This window comes from Myodes glareolus, chromosome 15 (genome assembly GCF_982192425.1).
Source record: "Myodes glareolus chromosome 15, mMyoGla1.1, whole genome shotgun sequence".
NCBI lineage: Eukaryota > Metazoa > Chordata > Mammalia > Rodentia > Cricetidae > Myodes > Myodes glareolus.
Genome location: NC_142040.1, coordinates 18,737,229 through 18,760,128, shown reverse-complemented (window position 1 = coordinate 18,760,128; position 22,900 = coordinate 18,737,229). Strand labels below are relative to the sequence as shown.

The 22,900-nt window shown below is 43.8% G+C and overlaps 1 protein-coding gene across 8 annotated transcripts in view; it reads right to left on the bottom strand.

Moving 5' to 3' along the window:
• Ssbp2 (single stranded DNA binding protein 2) overlaps positions 1-7,337 on the bottom strand; it is a 264,279-nt gene extending 256,942 nt beyond the window's left edge. For all 8 annotated transcript variants that reach the window (XM_087896777.1, XM_087896778.1, XM_087896779.1 and 5 more), the window contains exon 1: positions 7,188-7,337. In XM_087896777.1, the coding sequence (XP_087752903.1) occupies positions 7,188-7,249 (62 nt within the window). In that variant the 5' untranslated portion in view covers positions 7,250-7,337. The remainder of the gene's footprint in view (positions 1-7,187) is intronic.
• Between the last annotated feature and the right edge of the window lie 15,563 nt (positions 7,338-22,900).

Sequence of the window (22,900 nt, the reverse complement as noted above, 5' to 3'; positions counted from 1 at the left end):
ATCTTACCTTCTCCTGTCTTACTTTGTATAAGAAGTAATGCTGGGCACCTATCACAGCCATGACAGCAACACTAGAGGGGCGGCAGAGAAGCCGATCCTGAACTGTTGTCTTCTTGATTTACTCAATCAACTCTGAAGGACTACTTCAGATGCTGTGGGAGAGGGGGCCAATTTTTAAGCCAAATTAATTAAGCCATGGTCGATGCCATTTTGATACTTAGAGCCGAAGATATTGTAAACTGTTAAGTTTCTTTTGTTTCATTAAGAGGTACCACAAAGCCTATGGGATTTTCAGAAAGGTAAATGAAGTAATATAATGGCCAAATGCAAGCAAAATACTCAAAAAAGAGGACTGCTGGTTTTGTTACTATTAAGCAGCAGCTTCCTAAGACAAAACATCAAATGGTCTATATTTACGGTTTTGCAGAAAACACTTTAATTTCTATGTAAGATAACGTACTACACAGTAATTCATTTATTTAAATTTGGGTGATTCATAAAGTAGCTTTTGGGTTTTTTAATCTCAGATTTGAAGTAGGTAAGGTAGATAACAGGCAGGAATCGGGTCACTCACAAAAGTGGCCTTGAGCTTCAGAGGCCGCCCTTTCTGGGTACCAACTCTTTAACTTAAATAGACAACTTTCACATGCTAGTCTTCCCTTTCTTCACAAACATTTCATTTGTACTTCAATGTGACTTCATTTTTATAATGAATTAAAAGTAAAATGTAATAGTAATTAAAACTATACTCTTAAATACCCACTGGTATAAAAAGATTTAAAATTAGGAAAACAGAGTGTCCATGAAGTGTCCATGAAGCATGAAGTGTCCATGCTTCAGCTTCCACAGCTTAGACAATGCTGAACTATTTTTTATAGCATGCCTATCATGTAAAAATAATAGACTATCAAAATAATACCTTGCCCAGATCATTGGTTCAAGCTCACTGTAACTCAATTGATGTAAAACGTCATAATGGCTCATCATTGGATGGTGGACTCCTGAATGAAGTCAGAGTTCTTACAGTAAAATATGAGTTCTATCATTACCAGAAAATGAAACCAACTGATGTCTGTTTTTAAAAGGTGAAGGAAGGGCTAGGAAGATTAAATACAGATGACACAGGAACAGACAGGTGATGAACAGGTGATGTCCCAGCACTCCATCAGGACTGCCTCGGCCGGTTCAGAAAAACGTCTGCTCTTGTGCCTTTCTGAAAGTATGACTATCTCCACTACGAGAATCCTCTAGAAATTATCTTACTCTGACCAAAATACTACTCATCCATCATGGCCAACACCAAATCTGAAACCTTCCTGGAAAAAGCTCTCTTCTTGCTTCTGTGACCCACGGTGCCGGCTTTGCAGGGCCCTCACACAGCTCCTCAGGCTGACAGCTTGGGAAGACAGAAGAGCTGCTAAGGGACCACGGAGGCCGCCATCTTTACCCTGGATATGCAGTTTCAGGGCAGCAGTCAGGACTCTCTCCATCATGCAATTAAGTCACATAATGTTTTATACGAACAGCCACTATGTATACAAACATCCATACACAATCTGATAAGCACTCTTAAAATGTGAGTATTTCCCATTAATTTTTATTGGAAAATTATCTTCCAAAACTAACAAATATATATAATTCCATTAATCAAAAGTTTTAAGTCCATTTTTTTAAAATATAGCCTTGATAAACTTAAATGCTTGGCATATGTTTACCAAGGGTTAACTTCCAGTAAACAATGTCACCAGCACACAAATACTTAATGCCTTTCTCACAACGGTATCAAAGCAACATGACACAGTAGTAGAGAACATCGCAATGTATGGCCAAAACACAATTATAACTATGCATGCTTTCAAACTGCATGTGCCTCAAAACAGTTTCACAGCTCTCAAGTTGGTCCTGATCTGATGTTCCAACACTGATACATGGGTATGACCTCCATGCTTCTAAAAAGGAAGACTCTCAATTCAAATTGCACCTGAAACTGTAAACTAAAGGGCTGTACTGGAAATCAGCCTACACCTGGGCATCCAGTCCGTTCCAGAACGTGGTCTACTTTTAAACAACTCAAGTCTATTTTCTAGTAGCAATCAGAGATGTGAGCCACATTTGGTGCGCTACTGTAGACTAAAATTTAATGATCTTTCTCTTCATCCTGAATTGGTTTTATGGGCAAAGTGGCTTTGAAAGTATGAAAATAAACCTTTTACATTTTTTAATAGCTCCCAAAGTATACAGAATTTATAATACTATTCCTAAGAATAATAAATCTCTGTATAAAAGACTAAAATTTGCCAGACAAGGTGGAGCACGTCTTTAATCCCATCACTTGGGATGCAGAAGCAAGGAGATCTCTAAGTTTGAAGTCAGCCTGATCTACCCAGCAAGTTCCGGCCAGCCAGGGTTAATATGAGATCTTGTAATTGACTATCAACTTCTTTCTTAAGGGTCATTCCTTTCAAAATCAGGGTAGCAGGGAGAGGGGGATATTTTATTCTTTTCCTAAAATAAGAGCCATCAATCAAAAGAAAAAAAATTCTCCAAACTAAGATGACATTTCAAATCCAAATTAGTAGATATTTTAGAGAAAACATCCTGGAAATTAGGAAGAGTCGGTATCTCTTGTTCCCATGAAGACCACTCATTGGTCCTAGAAATCCTGTGGGTTGGGATGTCACCAGTGGAGGGCATGTGCTTTGCCTATACAAGGCCATAAATTTGACTCCCTGTGTCTCCCTCCCCAAAACATATAAACTAAAAATCTTTAGTTGTGTATCAACTGCTCATCAAACAAGTTTCTAAAGAGATCTATCTGTATTAGTTCACCTACCTAATTTTCTTCAGGGAAAAAAAAAAGAAGATGACATTTTTATTTGGTGGGAGTGCTTTAATGATGAAAGAGAGAACAAGGTGACAGGCAGCAGGTAGTAGGCCTAAAACTCAAACACAGCAGCAAGTAAATGGTTTTAGCCACTTAAAAGGAGCACATAGGAAATAGTTTTCAGAACTGTCAACTATAAAAACAAGAATCTAAACAAGGTTACTTTAAGTGTCCCATGTTATAATTTAATTTCTATGTCTAATGACTACTTTGCAAGTGCACTGTTTACTATGGCCTCTCATGCTCATCTTCAATCCCTAGCAAGTTCTTCTTGCAGTATCCTAACACGATGGAGACAAAGTAGGAGCTGAGGATGTAGCTCAGTTGGCAGATTGCCTGCCTAGCCCTGGTTCAATCCCACAGAAAAATGGGTGTGGTAGGACACACCTATAATTCCAGTACTTGTGAGGTGGGTGAGAAGTTCAAGGTCAACCTGCTACAGAAGGAATTTGAGGCTAGTCTGAGCTATGTGAGACCCTACCTCAAAAAGCAGAAACAACAACAAAAAACTTCTGTCAGTATTCATAGGTTCATCACTAGTTCCTTGGTAGTGTGGTTTAAAGTTAAACACATCTCATATAAAAACCACTCACAACTGTTATTTTTAATTTAAAACTGTTAATGATCAAACACAATTTCTAGAAAGAAAATCTGAAGCTTTGAAAAAGAATTCTTCTTGACTTAGGTCTCCAACTTCCATCCCTAAATTTCCTGTGCCTTCTCCCAGACCACATGCACATGTGCAACCTGCCAACGTGGAAGCCGTAAGAACAAGGGTGCACAACGGTTAAGATTGCATAGCTGACCAAATCTCGATTCTGTCCTAGCTGATTATGTAACTCTGTTTCCTAAATCGGAGACAGCCTCCCAGACAGTGAAGGTAACCTGGTCACTGAATCTGTGTCTCTCAGTTTCAATAACATGTGCCAAAGTTGGAGGAATCTTTGTACCAAACACAGCTCTCTGATTTTTTAATAACCTTATCGCTGAGTTGTTACTTAATCAGACAGGGATTCTGTCTTGTTTTGTCAGCGGAGGAGGGAAAAACAACCTCTACATCAGAATTACTGGAAGAAAGAGAAGAAATGGGAATGAAGAGAAAATAAACATGAACTCTTAACACAGTGATGGCACACACAATGGCAAAAAGCAACAGTTACTATTGTTGTGTTCTTGTTTGGGGATATACTTGAAATAAAACTAGGCTAATAGAATATGGAACTCAACCTTGTGTGTCCTTACAGTGAAAACTCTTCCCACTGGAAAGATTCCTTTGAGTCTGACAAGAAGCTGGTACTTCAGTATTCGATGGCAGGGTTCTTAACGTCAAAGACAGCTTAGAGAAGAAATTAAAAACTATTGTCCCTTACTCAAAAGAAATGTACATTACAGGGAAAGTTAAATATAAATAACTAATTACATAATTATTTAATTATCATTTTGGTCAGTGCTATAAGGAAAGTACTAAAGCCATTGGCAATAATCTAACAGGGTCGGAATTAAAATTTCTATGTAAACATCCCACCTTCCTCTGGGCGGCTCAATCACTCTCTCTAATTAAATCTATTGCAAACCTATGAGTAGGCTTGACCTGTTTGTTTGGTAAAACAAAAAATACACAATTAATCTGACCCTAGCCAATTTTAGGATCAAAACTAGAAAACAAAATCTTAGAAACTGTGCAAGCCACAAATTAATTTCAAATATTTTATGTAGTGGCTTGTTACTGCAAGAGAAAGCAAAGACTTGATACAGGTAAGTGCTTATCAGCTCTCCATTATGAAGCTGTGCGAGAAAACAGCTCTTAATTGTAAAGCTAATATGTTTATTTCATGTTTGCCATTGTTAACAACTCATTTTCAGAATAGTCTTATAAAAATGCACTCATTCTTAATTACTGAAATACAAATTATTTGTGATTTTTAAGACTGGAACGGTTTTAAGTTGCTTACTAGAGAATTCTTTATCCCTCAATTACCTCTTAAAATCTACCACTTTTAAAAATTAAAAACAAAAGTCTACTGCCATTCCTTTAACGACAACTTCAAGTTTCCTATCTTCTGAACTCAGTAAACATAGAGACAATAGTGATTAGATCGACTCTCCCATTAAAATATTTATTGTATAAAAATGGAGTATTCTCCAATGTTTGTCTTATATCTGCTAAAAATTAATACAGAAACGATGAACCCAGGACAGCCACTGTCAATTCTCCGAAGGTGGCCTTTTCAGCTAACAAGTACATAAGCAAAGACAGTTAAGAATTCCTATTGCCAATTGTAATAAATGGAAGAAATATATTTAAATCAAACAGCACCATCTAGCAGAGCCCTCATTACTTTGCTCCTAAGAGTTGATGTTACTTGTTCGGTTTGGCGACCTGAGAGCAAGAGTGGCAATAGCTTGTTTTTCTGACAGAATCACAGAACTGGCACTGGGAAAGACCGAACATACCCAGTCTAACTTCCTTGTTGTCTCAGCACTAAACAATTTTTGTTTTGTTTTTTAAATTCGTGAGACTATAGAATCGACTCAGCTGATTATCAGCCATTCCTAGGAGTCCAGCTAAAACCCAAATTATTTTAGTATCAAATTTAATAGCAACCCCCCAAATAAGATTATGTTTTCAATACATCACAATTCCTCCACTCCCCATAATGTGAAATCCAGGTACTTTACAATCATTAAAGCATCCTCCTTCAGATGTTTGTATCAGATATAGTATAGCCACATAAATGATTAATAAGCACAAACTAGTATTTTAGAACTCCAAGTCCAGTAAACTGGCAATAATTCTTCGTATTTTATATATTCCTTGCCACAGCAAGATCTTAAAAATAGCACGGGTGGAGGGAGCAATAGCATCTCACCATTAATTTTTTTTGTTGTGTTTTGTTTTCCTACATCAAGGCCTGCCACCTCTAAATCCTATGGGAATTATGTGTGTTGCTGCCAACACGAAGATTAGAAAATGTTCCCATCCCTAGGGCACAACAAACTTTCAAGGGTAAGACTAACTGCCTAAAGCAAGGAGGGAAACTCGGTAGCCTACACATTAGATTTTTATTTGTGAAGCTATTTTTGTATGCAAGGGACCCAAAGTACCTCCGAGAAAGACTCTCGCTTTCCTCCAGCCTGAAGCCCCTCAATAAGACGGTGTGTTCAGTGACAAGGATAAGCCTGACCCTGGGAGCAGACCCACTTACAGGGAACCAGTCTGAACATCTGCACATAGGAAAAGGGGGGAGGGCTCTTCCTCAGTGTCACAGTCACTATTCGCTCTCATTTTAGTAACAACCAAATCGCCGTTACAAGTACACAAGAATAGCAGCCAACAAGCCTGCTTCGCAGCGTGCCGCGACCGTGGCACCCCGGCTCTCCCGCGTCCTACCGGCTCCCACCGAAGTTCCCACCTGTATCTCCCACGACCCAGCCAAGCGCTTCGCGCCCAGCATCTCTGCCGCAGCCCCCTTTCCGCCCCGCACCGCGTCCACGCCGCGGACAGCCCTCCTCGCGGCGCCGCCACGGCCCACGGGACCTGCCCTCCGCGCCCGCGGCCACCGCCCCCGGGGACACAGCAAGTCTCAAAAAAGTTCTGGGGCCGCCGCCGAGCCGGTGTGCCGCGAGAGGCAGGAGCGCCAAGCTCCCGAGGCCGACCCCGCGCGGGCCGGCACACTTTCTCCCTCCGGGAACTCGGTGCCCCCACTCCCAAACTTCCCTCGCCGCTCCGCTCGCCCGCCCGCCCCGCCGGCCTGCGCCGGGAGAACCCGCGGACACGCGTCCCCCAGCCAGCCCGGCCCACGCCCGCACTTGCCCTCCGCACCCCGCGGGGCCCCGCTTCCGCCCGCCGCGCGCCCGGCCCGTCGCCCTCTCCTCGCCCCACGCTCGGGGGGCCCCCCGGCGGACCCCGGCACCCCGCAGCCCGCGCCCCCCACCCCAGCCCGCCGCGCGCAGCGGCCCGGCCGTCCGGGACCGCAGCTCCAAAGTTACTTTGAGAGGAGGTGAAGCCGCGGGTGGTTCCCCTCAACCACCCAAAACAAGTTTCCATCCCCGCCGCCGCCCCCCGCCACGCGCGTCCCTCCCGCCGCCCGCGGCCACCCGCCGGGGGCTCCCCGTGGAGGCGGCCGCTCCCCGGAGCCGCGCGCCCCCGCCCCGCACCTCCCCCTGCCAGCCACCCACCCCCCGGGCTCCCCCCTCTCCCCGGCGGGGCGGCCGTGTGGCTGCGGCTCCCGGAGAGTGCGAGTGCGTGCGCGGGTGTGCGCGCGTGCGAAGGCGGAGGTGGCTGCGGCGCGGAGACACTCACTTCTCCCGGGCCTGGCTGTCGGACGGGACGGCGCTGCTGTTACTCTTGCCTTTGCCGTACATGCTTGTGCCGAGAGCAGCTCCCACTGTCACGCACCTGTCAACCCATCACAGCCTCCCCGGGAACAGCCCCGTCCCCATGGCGACCCACGCAGCCACCCCCACCATTGGCCGCCCCACGCCAGAGCTCCGCCCTCCTCGCCCTGGCAACGCGCGAGACTGACAGGCCTCCCCCTCCCTCCGGCCTGCCGGAGCGCGCGGCGGCGGCTGGGCCTTCGCGGCAGTCTCCTCCCTCCTTCCCTCCCTCGCCGACTCCCTCCCTCCCTCCTTCCCTCTCCGCCGCGCTCCCCCCCCCCCTCCCGCTCTCCTTCCCCCTCCCCCTCCGAACCCGGGCGCTAGGGGGGAATTAGAAACTGCTCTAGAAGGATTTTAAACAACTGGCTGTTCCCTCCGCCGCCGCCCCGCCCCCCGCGCCGCCCGCGCCCGGCTCCTCACTGGAGAGAAGGCGCGGGGAGGAGGGGAAAGTGCGGCCTGGAGTGCCTGGCAGCGACTGCGGAACGGGAGTCGCCGCGGCCCCAGACTTCGGGGCGCCCGGCGGGTCCACAGACAGACCCGACCCACGGCCCCAGTCCCGGGGGGAGCCCTCCAAGCTCCTCTCCCGCTCCTCTCCGGTCTGACACCCCGCGCCGGTAACCCCGATCGATCGCAGCTCTACTCTCTGGGGTGTCGCCCCAGCCCCGTTCCCGGAGGGCCAGCAGGCCGGGGGCGCCCGCTCTGAACCCTCGACCTTGTGACTGAGGGACTGGGCGACTCTCCTTCTCGCCCGGGGAGGAACTGTACCCCCCTCCCGGGGCGCCGGCCCAGGCGGTGTCGCCGGCTCTGAGGCCGAGCCCTGCATCCCGCGTCCCAAGGGAGCCCTGCCTGGTGTCAGCCTCCTTTCTAAGAGGGGAGCACACTCCCAAAGAGGCCAAATGACCGACTCCTGGGACCACAGTGGCCCACGTGTGGCCTTGGCCCCTTCCTCATCAGTACTCCGCACAGGTCTGCGGCAGAGTCGGGGCCCAGGCAGTCTCTACTCGGCCTGTCTTACTAGTTTGGGTGGGCAATGTCATTTCAGTTTGACCCCTGTTCTGGAAAGAACCAGAGAAGGCCCTGGAAAACATCCCTGTACTTGCCGGGCAGAATAGGCCGTAGCTCTAGGTGTGCAAAGCTGTGCCCGAGCTGAAAACTCCCCGAGAATATTTTTGGATCCAAGTCCCTAATCTCATTTCAGTGAATGCGCAAAAGTTTCTCAAGACACACGCAACCTGGTTTCTGACAGACTCCATCCTTTATTTTGTCGGAGATCCTTGGCTGTAAAATCAGACAGAGTGGAAATCGGGTTGGGAGAAGAGATGAGCTTCGAATGGGAGGTGACAGGGCAAGAGCGGTGCCATTGGGGTAAGACAGGGAAACCTCAGAAAAGAAGGAATAGAGGAGGAGGAACGGGTGTGCTGAGGGAAAGGAAATAGCATTCAAATGAGGAAGCATACCTTTATTGCTCGCAGCTTTAAGCATTTAGCAGTAGGATCATAAAAATGCATATGGAGATGCAGAGATGGATGGAAAGGAAAGAAATGGAGTTTCTGAGCTCTGATAGCAGGTGACGAATAAAATAGAGAAGGTTAAGGAAGGGCAGTTGGTGGGGAAGAAGGAGAGAATCAAAATGGGTTGGCAACCAGACATCAATCAAAGAGGAGGGGAAATGAAGACGACGGACTTCCACTGCTGTTAAGAAAAAGAAAGAGGGAAAATAAACTATAAAAAGAGAAAGAAGATTATATAAAAAAAAGTTTAATGGAGATGTCATGAGCGTGATAAAAATAACAGAGGGCAGACATGGTTTTTAAAAACATGCATTTCTATAGAACAGACAATAATTAAGCCAAGAAAAGAAGGAATATAAAGAAAATATAAAAGGTGACATTGACTTAACTAGATTGATTCCAAAGAGAAATAATTTGTCATTTCAAACTCTTAAAATTTCCCTTTCTGTTTCAAATGACCCACAGTGGTGGTTTAGATCCGGCTCGCATGTTCTCCCTTCTGGTTCTAATAACCTACAGCGATTTGGTGCTTGGAACATTACACTCATGGACTGTGAAGAGCTGGAAGAAATGAGACCGGGCCAGCTAGCAAGCCTCCTCTCTTCCAAAAAAACTTAATCAAAACGCTCAAATGTGTCTAAAGTTGCTGCCATTTACAAACTCTACCTCCAAGGCTAGCCTTGTAGAATCGTTATCCAATTATCATCCGTTAGCTTTCGTCCAGAAGATGTTTACCATCTCTAGGTTCCGTCACCCATGCATTGCTGCATACATGATACTACCAAGAAGAGACCTCTGGCAGCTGCCAAACTACTTTCCACGGCTGTGTCAAATGTTTACTCTCAGAGGTAGTTAGCCTCACAAGTACCTATATTCCCGATGTTCCCTCTTCTACTGCCTATCAGTTATATTATTGTATCAGTCTGTAAACCAAGTGCCCACCATAGGATGAGAGGCAGCCACCACCTACATCAAGGATAAAAGAGGGAGACCATCTTGGCCAAGTGCACTTGTACTTGGTAATTCATCTGGGATGCATGGCACACCCCTTTAGCAAAAAAGAAACTGCCTTGCCAGGTAATTTTTCCTTTGCCAGATGGTTTCTTTGAATGACTCAGATATTAAACCAAGGGAGAGATTCCCATGAAAACCAAAAATGGATGTACTGTGAAAACAAAAACAAAACAATGACCTATTATTCTTAAGGTGGTGTTAAGATCCTCTCATCTGTGTTTGTTTGCTTGCAGAATGATCAAATCAACCTTGAGTGGGGAGCCAAGCACTCATGTATTTTAACTAAAATTCATGATTCTTACATATAACTAGGACTGCTTTCTTTAGAAGCCCAATCCACGCTTAAAGCAAGAGTTTTAGGTCGTGGTAGAATACTGCAGATTACCCTTCTCCTGTGAGGCACTCAGTTCTCCTTACAGTGCACTTGACTCTACCTCCAAGCCAAGAGCCGTTAGTAGGATAACAATGTACAGCCCTGATAACACAGGACCACAAGGAGTTGCAGCTCGCCTTGATGTGTCCTAAAGAGAAAAAATGAAGAAGGAAAATTGGAATTTATCTGATTGGTTTTTACCCAAATTGGTTACATTAGAAAGTCCTGTGGATAATGACATGTTTTCAGATATTTAAAAACTGAATTGCAGATCTGCACGGTAAGATACAGGATTCAGAACAATTTGGTCTTAGTATCTTGGAAGAATAAAATGTTAAAAGGCCTAAGTTCAGAACTCGCCGAATTAATACCAGTTACCACTACAAGAGTGACAAGAGTGTTAGCCTCCAAGAAATGTAAGTGACTTTTATACATATACGTGCCTCTAAATGGTGACCTTGGAGCTTAAGTAATCAAATCAATTATCATTAAAACCTCCCAGCAGCTACCTGAGCCATCACTGCGCCACTTCTCTCCTAATGTTTACACATGTAAATAAAATGCTTCTTTGCCCTTGTTCAAATTATTTTGAGTACAGAGAGTGTTCTTTGCAGCTGTACCTCTTGGGACCAATATTGTAATTAATGAGATTTGAAACACATATTCAGAGCCAAATTCGAGATCCCAGACACAGGGTTGAAGATCCAGTGCCTTGTTCTCATTTTTTAGAAAAGAAGGAAGAGACTGGAAATTAAAAGCTTCATAGTGCACAGAGTATCATGATGCACTTGGAAAGATGTTTTTTTAAAAACCCTTAAGTGCTTGGTTAATTTTAGGAAACCTGAATTTGAATGCTGACCCACAATAGAGCCTTTACATTTGAGGATAATTGTTTAACCCATATCCTTTATGACATAGACCGTCAGTGATAATCATTAGGTCTCTACATATATACCCTATTTCATTTGGGCACATTTGCACAATTTTCTCTTTCTGAGACTGAATCTTATTCTAGAAAGGAAGCCTTCATCATTTTAAAACAGGAAACACTGTTTCTACTTTACGCTGACTATATTATATTTCTCTTTTACTAATATTTTCTCTAAAACATTAAGGTTAATAATGCCTCCATTTTTACAATTCATAGGATCCTAGGAAGTATTTTCTTGTGTCATAAAGAACAAAGAGACGACTTCTTTATGCTCAAATGCAATTGATGGTGAATTTAATTATTTGCATCATGTGAAAAAAAACTAGGCATGTTAACTTAAAAAAAAACATTTAACATTGAAAATATTTATTTAGGAAAATGAAACTATTTAAACATGCAGTTGAAATGGGGGTGGGGTAATTTTTCCAAAAGACAAAGCTGTTCTATTTGTTTTTCATAAAGCTAGTTTATAAAAATAACTCAATTGTGCTCAGATTATTTTCCATCTCAAAACGTTTAATTTGTTCATTAGTACTCAATATATCCCGGTAAATATAACCGGGATATATAACCGAGTTTTATAACCTGCTTTCTAACCTGAGTAAACTGAGTCCTGACAAAGATGTGTTAGCACGGTCCAAGATCCTAAACAAACAAAACTAACTCCAATACAAGAACTCCATGTCCCTGGCCAAGCATTCCCAACCACAAAGCCACGCCCTTTCTTGTAGAAGTGACTGTTCCTCAGAGGAATGTGAGCAGACTCTGAGATGTTTGTCACTCAAACTACCTTATGAAAGCTGCCCCCGGGCAACAGACCAGCAGGCGGGATTCTCTAACTATTCAAATGCTGTGGACCAGAGTAAGGAGGGGAGAGAGCAGTTTCCATACTGTGCAATTCAGTCCTTCAGACAAGAATGAGATAAAAAGAGCTACCAATTAACATTTCGCACACTGATAGTGGTTTAACGTTTATTAATCTGAGGCAATGGCTGTTTGCTTAACCTATTGCTCTGGATTTTTAAAAATTCCAACTTACATATGCATAAACGCTTACCAGTGGGTTTGAAGAGAACAGGGTTCATATCTACCAACTCTTAACAGTTCCATTCTACTAAACCTGGTTGTTGATTTTAAGTATTTATTTCATTTTTACTTACATGTATGTGTTTGTGTGTGGAAGAGCAGATGCTTATAGATGCCAGAGGTGCTGGCTCCCCTGGGGCTGGAGCTCTAGCAGTTCTGAGCCATCTGACATGGGTACTGACTGGGAACTGACTTTTGTATCCTCTCCACCAGACTGCTGTCTCTCCAGCCCTTGCCTAGTCTTTCTTAACATCAGCAACAATCTGAAATTTGGAATAAAATAATCCTGATTAAAAAGACATTGTACATAGCCCGAAGATGAGGGGAAAAATTTTTAATTAAAACCTGTACTGCCGTGTATGGCAATTCTATACACTTTAGCACATTTTGCAAAACAATTTTCAAGTGTTACAGTGTTCGCTTCCTGAAGTTTGTCATTAAATGTTGGGAGTTATAAAATAGGAAATGCACCAAAGAGTATTCTTGTTTCAACAGTGTTATCATATTTTTTTTTACGTGCTTTCCCAAACCTTCACAACGATGTTTTCGCCTAGTAAGGTTATTGGCATAGCATGTCTTTGCATACTGGAGCTGTCAAAAGTCCAGTATCAGTAGGGCTGTAGCTCCACCCTCCAGGCAGTGTGCTCCCTTTTGTTGGAACTGGAACTATGGGAAGGGGAAATGACAAATTTTCTCACCCTCACATTTCCCTTACCTAGCTACAGTTTATGAAAGATCTATTTACCATTGCCTTTCCCAAACAACCTTAGATTGACCGTATATAATTGCCAGAGATACAGAGAGCACTTTATTTTGGGGCTCTCAGACAAGTGTTTGAAGGGCCAGGGGTGTGGCTTCGCTGGTCAAATGCTCGCTTGGCATGCAGGAAGCCCTGATTTTGATTCCCAGCACCGTCTCTAACCCCAGCACACCACACCCCAGAACTGGAGGCAGGAGCAGCAGGAGCGCAAGGTTATCTTCAAGGACGTAGCCAACTCAAGGCCGGACTGGACTTTGTGAGGGCCTGTCTCAGATTGAAGAAGAAAAAGGTCTCTTAAAGCAATTGGGTTACATCCTACACATTCTATGCTCCTGAGGACTTGTGCCTATTCTGTGGCACTGACTGTCACTTCTCAGAGTTGTCATGTACCTTTAGGTGACACAGGTATGGTTTCTCCATCAGACAACTTTTTATCATTTCATTATTATCGACTGTTATGATTTTCATGGACCTTTTCTCTTAAACCTAAATTCTTAAGGTTGGGGAGGGGGTAAAGGTGCCCTGCCGTTTGGTGCTAAAGCATCGATAATAGCAGGGCAAGTCCCTGTGAGGCACTCCCAGCTTCTCAGGGTCATGCTGGCTATGGTTCGAGGAGCCTAGGTTGAGAAAGCTAAGATAGTTAAGAAAGAATACCATGCCATCTTAGGGCTTCTGTCACCTCCTATGCTGTCCCACTCCGAAGTCCTAGAGTGGTTGGTTCTTTGAGGAGAAACCTAGCATTCACAGTGGTGAACACTGTTTTAGAGTTTATGTTGTCTTATTCTCCCCTGGCTTTTCAGTCTGGTCCTGTTTTCAGAGGCGAGCTGAATAAAATACACACTAATAAAGAAAGCCTCTGGTCTAGGGAGAAGTGTGGTCTTCTCCACAGAGAAGGAAAAACCCAGGTCTGAGTCTTTACCCTGCCATTTTGGAAGCATCCACTCTGGATCACAACTTCCTCTCTTTGCCTTGCACCCTGCGCCCTTTTAAACCAGATTGGCAATGCTCAGGATGGTTTGGCCACAGACCTGTGCCCTTTTAGGAGTTGCCAGCTCTGTCTTATAGTTGGGTTCTTCTTCAAAGAAGCATTTGTCACTTCTAGCACAAGGAAATATATGCCACATCTTTACCTCAGAAAACGTGGAAAATGTTGGAAAGATTACCATGGGACATGAGGAGGGTAGGGAATAGGATGGCCCCAGTCAGCTTGGCTTCCAGTCAGCACACAGTCCCAGACAACAGGGAGCACAGTCTGAGGCCACTTCCTCCTCCATCTGTCCTTCCACTTCTTTGCTCTCTCCCTGCTTGGTCCTTTCTAACCCTGGGAAATGGACAAAATGTGGAAGAAATAAGAATGTTTGGCTGGGATTGTCTACATTGGAAACCTCTATTTTTGTAAGCCAAGTTTGACTGCCAACAACACCCTATGGTTCAACCACACAAGAAACTCCATTCCTGACTCCCAGGCTGTAGACTCATGTATTAACTCAGACATTTCACAGACATTTTCAGTATACCAGGCACCTATCTGTGGCATAGCTCACTTAATTCTCCTAACAATTTTAAGATAAGTTTTTGTTTGCTCAGGTTTTGTATTGTTTTGATACAGGGTCTCATATAGCTTAGCCTGGCCTCAGACTCAGGGCATAGCCAAGGATGACCTTGAACTTCTGATCCAGAAGTAGGCTCCCACACTAAAGGGCTGAGATTGCCCATATACCCAGCTCCTTTGCCAAGCCTGCACGCTACTGCAAATCAAATGCAGAACTCCATGCATGCCAGGCAGGTCCTTTACTAACTGAGCTGCATTCCTTGCTGACGGTAAATATTATTTTTGAAATAGTTTTCCACACACTAGTAAATGACAAGATTGTAATTTCTCTCCAGGCAGCCTGTTTTATCCTGATCTGTCAGGAATCTGTCACGCAGACCCTGCCAACCACCGTCGTCTGTAGCATTTACTCCATTGTGTATCATATGCTTCCGGAAGGACAAGCAGCCCTGAATTCAGGTTAGATGAAATACGTAAGAGCAAGATGCATAGGCTCTTGCTTCAGTAAGCAGGTGTGGATCTGGCTCTTGTAGTTAAGGCCTCTGATTGGACAATAATCCCAAGTCACTCGGCTTTCTTAGCACCTTGGCCTTCAACGGATTCATCATTTCTTCTCATTTTCACAACTTTCAAGTGCACACCGTGGCTTGTTATAAGATATTGAAAGGAGAAATGATTGGCAGCTGCCTGTTTCTCTTTCCCTATTTAAAAGAGATGCATTTCTTCTTGCACTAAATGAAACAGTTTGCCCTCTTCTCCCCTCTTGACCTTGTTGATTCTTTCAGCTGATCGTAGTTACATCTGTGTGCCCATGTGGTCTACGGTACAGAAAACCTGAAAACGAAGGCCTTCAATTCACATTCTACTTAGGAAAAGAGAAAGCTTGGCAACCGCATCCAGATTCATTGGATCATTGTCAATCCGTGGCCTTCCTCTGAGAACGGCAGAAATAAAATACAAAGACCAGGTCCCCTGGACCTCAGTCAGCAGGCTGCATTTTCCCTGCGGGACTTCTGTTGTTTGACTTTCTGCTTCTCTCGGGTTTTCCTTTCCTCTCTGGTTTTTTTGCAGTTCATTGCTACTTTTCCTCCTTCTCTTGTTTTTCTGGCTTCACTTCCTCCTTCTATTGTTCTAGCTGTCTTTTCCTCTCTTCATGCTTCCTGTTGCCTTTCCAGCTCAGTGGGGCCCCATCCAGCTCACACTGTCTGGCTTCAGACTCAGTCTGGTCTCTCAAGGGAGAGCCATCATGTGCCAACAAGTCCCAATCCCCAGGGAGCCCCAAGAAAGGTCCTGGAGACTAAGTATCCCGAAGTTTTTCTCTTATTGATTCTGTCCTCGCATGAATTCCAAGTATACCTAATTAAGGAGAGGAAAATGTTCATCCTAGTGGCCTTCTAGACCCAGACCATTCTGAACTCTGACAGCACCAACATCCATCAACTCAAACAATGAAATCAACTTTGGTTACTTAGCATAATAGAAATAAACTTGTAATACTCTGTTAGTGCAGGATCAATGGCTCCTGTCTTGAAAATAAGCATCAGAGCTTGGCCTCAACATTTAGGGAGCAGCCGAGTCCATTATTTTGTGGCAACATTTGATTACATTGCCATCAAGAGAGATTTATTAAAATAACAAATAGTACATGATTTTCAGCCTTTCATTTCCAAACCTCACCACGGCCACCCTCGCCAAGGTGATCTGAAACCTGCCATCCATATTCTTTATTTATTATCGATGACCTTTGTTACTGCATTTTCATTATCTGGCAGCTTATACCTCAAACAGTTTTTTAAATTAATTTTTAAGATGAAAGTTTTAAGTTTATTAAGAACAAAATGAGTAATGCGAAAAAGGAGCATCAGCTAGGTAAGAGTTGGAATGTTTGCTTGGCATAACATTTGAGCAGGGTCTACTTCAGAGGCGCTTCTCAGAGTTCTGAGCGTAACTAACTGCAAAAGCACGCAGTTGCTGCTTCCTCTTTTCCCAGTTCGCAGCCCCAGGGCCTTTGCCCTGGCCATTTCCTCTGCCTGGAATGTTTTTCCCTCTGCTCGGTCTCATTATTCAAGACTTCTGGAATGTTTGTTCCAGAGTTATCTTCTCTGAGAGTCTCTAAGAGATGCCTGATCCCACTTCCTCAGTCAGTCCTTGTTCTGTTTGCTTCTCTGTACAGTCAGTCACGTGTCACTCAGAAAGGCCGCTGGTCTGAATTACCCCGGAGGCAGCAGGTTTGCGGTGTTCTTCTTGAACTAGATCCTTAAAGCCTAAGACTTAGGACAGCATGTAGTACACAGTGGCAATTAATAAATACTCACGCATTGAATGAACGAATGATTCTAAAGACCCTAGCTCTCTCACGTGTTTCCAACAATTACTCCAGCCCTCTACCTACTACAGCCGAGAGTTTTTTTATATGGTCAGGAACAAGAAAAAAAAAAATGGACAGAAAATGTCAGCATCCATTGAGATATTAAGGATTCTGATTCCAGTTCATTGTTCTGGCATCCAAACAGATTTAGCAGAATGTAGGGGATTAGGACACGAGAGAGAGAGAGAGAGAGAGAGAGAGAGAGAGAGAGAGAGAGAGAGAGAGAGAAATATTCCCTCCTCTTTTCAATCATAGGTTTACCTTGCTCGGAGTTCTGAGTGGCCCAGTGTTGCTGACAGTAAGGAAACTAGCCGCACCCAGTCAGCAGATTTTCTGGTAATACACTTCCATCATGCCTCTCTTCCACACTGCTTATAGAGCAGTGTCTTCGTCCCTCAGACTCTATTCAGGTTGACCTCCCAGTGCATGTAACCTCTGGCAGATTATAGTTACGGATGCACGTCCACCTCCCCTCCCGCTGCAGGCACTTGCCAATTGCCTAGTATTCCCAGACACTGACAGCACACCGAAAGCTGGGAAGCTGGGCTGCACCGCGGAGGACAGAAGTCCTTGTTTCCAAGCACCACGATTCCTGCTTCAATTTGTTCTTTGCTTTGGGGGAGGGGCTTTGCTAATGTTCCTGGAATTAAATTATAGCTCCATTTGCTAAACTACATCAACGTGTGTTTGGATCCCCTGCCCCATCCGTTATCAGCTGTACGTTCCCATGCAAGTCTCTCAACCTCTCCGCGCCTCAGTTTTCTCAGCTGCAAGCCGAGACAATCCTACTAACTGCACATTAAGGTTGCTCTGAGGATTAGTTAGTAAGTTCTTATAGTGGGTTAAGCCCAGAGCTTGGTACATTCCGACTGCTTAATAAATACCAGTGACTGTTTTCTTCCTCACCAGAGCTGGTCACAGCCTATAGAGTCTGTAATGACACAACCAGATTGGTACGTTTGTCTGGACTTCTCTGCAATGAGCATGCTGTTTTCCTTCCACACTCCAGCTCCTTTGGAAGCATCCCATTGTCAGCTCTTGCAACCTGTAGCAGGTTGTAAGAGAGAGAGTGTGTGGTGTGTGTTGCCTTTTCCTTAACTGTGTCTTCTCAGCCCAGTAAAACAGAAGTGCCGGGGACAGTGCTTCTCAGCAGCACCCAGGACTCCTAGTCTCATGTCTACTTACTAACCCTTTTCTTAATGCAGCCCGTGGTGAACACAACACCAAACTCAACAGCTTCTTTATTGGTAGCAGTTGCTCACTGTAATGTCATCGTTTTGAATTTCACAGGCTCATAGATGAAAGTGGGAATGTTGATGTCATCCAGTCACATCTGCAAAAAAGGGAGTTGCCAAAATGTCTCGTCTGGATTCCAGGGAAGAAATTCCTTCTTATCTTTGGCTAGACATACTTCCCTCACGGAATCAGCTACAACAGTGGGGGACAGCCGTGAGGGAAACCCGCTCGTCCTCCACATAACATGCTGACATTTACTTCGAGACAGTCATCAAGTAATCCTCTTCTCGCAAAAGAACAATCAAAATATCTGTTTGCATAGCTAATATCACAACACCATAGGCAGCCAGGCAAAGTTGCTCTCCGCCGAATAACTTAGCGGGTAGCTCTTGGCTTAGGTGACGGCTCTGGAGTGGGATAAAATGGATGTATCTTGAGACTTCTGGTCAATAAACATCTCAACTTTTTTTTTTTTAAGTTACCCTGCTAATTAGAACACTCGACAAATATTCATTTAGTACCTGTAGTGTGCATCTTTGCTAAATAGTAGAGGGTGCAAACGTCTGTAAGAAATCGCCACTGCTCTAAAGGAGCGTGGAGAAAAGGACAAACCTATACTGAGTATAGGATAGTGCCATGACTGAGCACTAAAATAAATGCTGCAGGGACACATACATTCTCTGTCTTTGGGTAACTCAGTCTATGCACAACTATCGTGTAAGTTCAGTACAGTTTTATAAGCACAGTGGAAGATGTCAGTGGCAACATATACTCTCCTAGAACTTAGTGTTTCCATAGAACCTCAAAGAAAAATAAGGCTGATCTGACCTTAAGTAAAACTATAAAGGGGGAAAGTTTTAAGAAAAGGAGCAATGCTTGCGAAAGCAGGGAAGAACGCGCACATCCCAGATTTCACCAGAAGCGGGGTGATTGAGACAAAGTCCTGGAGATGAAACCAGAGAGTAAGGAAAAACGGCTGCAGGAGAAATCATTCAAGGAGACCATAAAAACGCTGGGTTTCCAGTGCATGAAGGGCTTTGAAGGAGGCCACAGTAGATTTTCATTGGGGTGCCCTGATTAGGTTTACAGTAGAAAAATTTGTTTAAAAACTGCATGAAGAAGCAATAGAAATGAGGCCAAAGGAAAACTAGTAAAGGTCCATACGCACCCTGGTGAGGAAGTAACCTGGTAAGGACTAAGGTTGAAATGAAGAATCCTGCTCTCCAAGAGAGGGATTGGAAAGGCCTAGGCAAAGACTATTCAACTGACTTCTTTTCCTTTAATTACATTGAAAAGTTTTGGTGTGTGTGTGTGTGTGTGTGTGTGTGTGCATGTGTGTGTGTATGCATGTGTATATGTGTGCCTGTGTATACATGCATGTATGTGCCTGTATGTATGTGCATATCTCTGTGTGTGCACGTGTATGTGTGTGCCTGTGAGTATGTGCAAGTCTATGTGTACGTACATGTGCGGGTCTGTGTGTATGTGCATGTATGTGCGTGTCTCTGTGTGTGTGCATGTGTTTAGCTATGCTGCATATATGCATTATTTAACTGGTGTTTATTCTATGAGAAAGAAGCAAAAATGTAGAATCTATCGTAACAACAGGAGACAAGGAAATCAACATTTTACTCTTTAATCTTTGAAAGTATAAAGAACATCTACAATTCTTCCCCGAAACAAACACCAAAGAAATGACAACAAATCAAAAATCAACACAGGAACCAAACAAGAAAAAATTTTATTTAAAAAAATAGATCCAAGGCAGACAGGGACTCTTTCAAAGTTCTGATTTAACTCTTTCAGACATGGACTGGAAAAGCTTCCAGCACCTGTGATACTCACCTCTGCCTCGAGTTAGAGTCTCTGAATGCACTGTATCAAATTTGGGATACAAGGTGTCCCTGAGGGATCCACCTTGAGACAGAGCTGAACAAAGAAGGAGTACAGTCCTGACAGAGCCTAAACCAATCTGCCCGACATTTCCGCAGTATCTAGCATCCACTAAGGGTCCTGGTCTTTGACACAATAACCAGGCCTACATACTGAAGCCTCACTTGTTACACGGGGATGTTCAGGGCCGAGTGTGATCTGTGTAGACATGATTCTCAGCAGCTGAGGCAACCCCTGCAAAGCTGTTACTCCCCAGCACCGTAGCAAGCTCCTTGAAAGGGATGTCTCCCACATCCATACACCCCTGCTTTGATGGATCTCAAAGATAGAAGCAGGCTGTATTCCTGGCTTTGGTAGAACTATCTCTAGATTGTTCTAGCCAGATGGTTTTGTCGCCTATACTTAGAAGTGCTATTTTAGAACCGTAGAAACATAAAAATCATGTTGAGAAAAGAATTCAAAATCAAGTTTAAAATAATTTACTACTAATAAGGTTCCAGTGGACATTAAAAGAAGAAAACAAAGAAACTATTGTTGATGTAAGGATATTGTTCTCTTACGTTTCTATACAATAGAAATGGCAGAATAGACACTAAATATAAAGGAGTCTCACAACTAGAAGGGATGTTTTAAGGGTATTTAGAACTTTTCTGAACTATAGAAAAAATAGTGGCTTCTTCATCGGATGAGAAGAGTCTCACCCAAGAGACCTTTCCTAAGACACTTAAATTCCTTCTTCAGATCACTAATAATTGATCTGTATTCATAACAAAATACTATCTGGTGTAAATTATAATACAACATGATGAAAAAGAGATATGATTCTTAAAACTAATAGGACAAAGCAAGAATGCCCCCATTCCAGTTAGAATTTCAGTCTTGCATCATGGCAGAGCTAAGCAGAGCTGTGAAGGCCTTTACCTGTGATTCCTGCAACTTGCTACTGTACACTGACCTCATGAATTCCTCATCCCTCCAACTCTCTATACAGTTCAAACTCATTGATTTAGACTCCATAAATTTGTAATGTAGCGATAATAGAGTTGTAGTGTGCCCTTCAGCTGGAGAAAACATTGATAGTGATTTCTCTTTGAAAACGATAGTCTGTCTTGTAAAGACAAGACTTACTAATCTACAACTATATCTTCAAATTTCAGGTCCAGAAATTATTTCTATAGCATCAAGGGCGGTCACAATCCATTATCATGGGTTAATAATGGCATATATTTTTCCAATAGCATATTCTAAAGTGCTTGCTCTATTTCAAATTATATAGAAAATACTAAAGCAAGATTCACTATAAAGAACTTGTTCATCAGCATTCCTTGTGTATATGCACAGTCTGATGTGTCCAGGTCATAGGCTGACACTACATGTCTTCATCCATGGTTCTCCACTTTAGTTTTAGAGACAGGGCCTCTCATTGAATCTGGAGCTCACCAATTTGGCTAAAGTACCTGCACAGTGAACTTGTCTGTTCCAACCTTCCTGGGTCATCCAGAAAAATCTGGCTTTTTCCTTGAGTGCTGGGGATCTGAACTCAAATCCTCATGTTCATGTGGTGAGTGCTTTATGGACCGAGTCTTCTCCCTCATCCATCATTTGAGTTTTCTTCTTCCTCCTCCTCCTCCTCCTCCTCTTCTTCTTCTTTTTTCTCTTCCTCCTTCTCCTCTTCCTCCTCCCTCTTCTTCTTCTTCTCTTCCTCCTCTTCTTCTTCTTCTTTTTTCTCTTCCTCCTTCTCCTCTTCCTCCTCCCTCTTCTTCTTCTCCTCCTCCTCTTCCTCCTCCTTCTCCTCCTCCTCCTCCTCTTCCTCTTCTTCTTCTTCTTTTTTCTCTTCCTCCTCCTCCTCCTCTTCTTCTTTTTTCTCTTCCTCCTTCTCCTCTTCCTCCTCCCTCTTCTCCTCTTCTTCCTCCCTCTTCTCCTCTTCTTCTCCTCCTCCTCTTTCTCTTCTTCTTCTTCTTCTTCTCTTTCTTCTTCCTCTTCCTCTTCCTCTTCCTCTTCCTCTTCCTCTTCTTCTTCTTCTTCTTCTTCTTCTTCTTCTTCTTCTTTCTTCTTCCATACTGGGAGGTTTATCGTTGATCCCATCATAACTCCTTTCCCAGCCTTACTAGGAGTTCTGCATTGATGTCTACATATCCCACCACACACTATTCTAGGCTGTCCATCTAGATCTGGACAAATCAGATATGTGCAATAATATGAATATGAGAAGGGAGTGTAGGAAAAAAGAGAATGGAGAAAAGAGGGGTGGGTGCTTTAATAACTAAATACAAATCTGTATGCACCCCCAAGGTATCTTGAGGGTAATTGTGTTTGGTATCTTCCCACAGACATTTTAGTCTTTGAATTCACCAATCAGCAGCTATACCTGTGTGTGTGGCATAATACACTTACAAATGACATCTCAAGAACTTTGAAAAATCTCAACAAACTAAGTTAAATGCTCTGCTTTTCAGAGTGTATGTGCTCAAGGAATAGCTACCTTAAATGCCTGTACATTTTTAATTGTAACGAATATCCTAGGTCTTGGACTGCACAGATCACAATTGCAAGAGGAAGATGCTTTGACCCTCTCCCTCCATCACCAAGGCTGCTTTTTACACTGGACCCCATGCTGGACATTGGAGCCCTCACCACTATTGTCCCTGACAGTCTGAAACCTCCAATGCCACCTTTGCCGGAAAATAGGTCCAGTGAGATACCATTTCCTCTCATTGTCTTCTCCCAAAACAATTTGTCCTAAAAGCAAGGTAGCCTGGGTGCCTGTGGGTCACTCATGGTGACCTTGCTAGAAGTCCAGTGAGGAAGAACACACAGACTTTGGAGAGGCCTGATTCAGCCTGGGGGGAATTCCTCATACAGCATTTTCAAAAGGTGGTAAGCCGAACAACAACAACAAAAAGCCCAGAGGATTG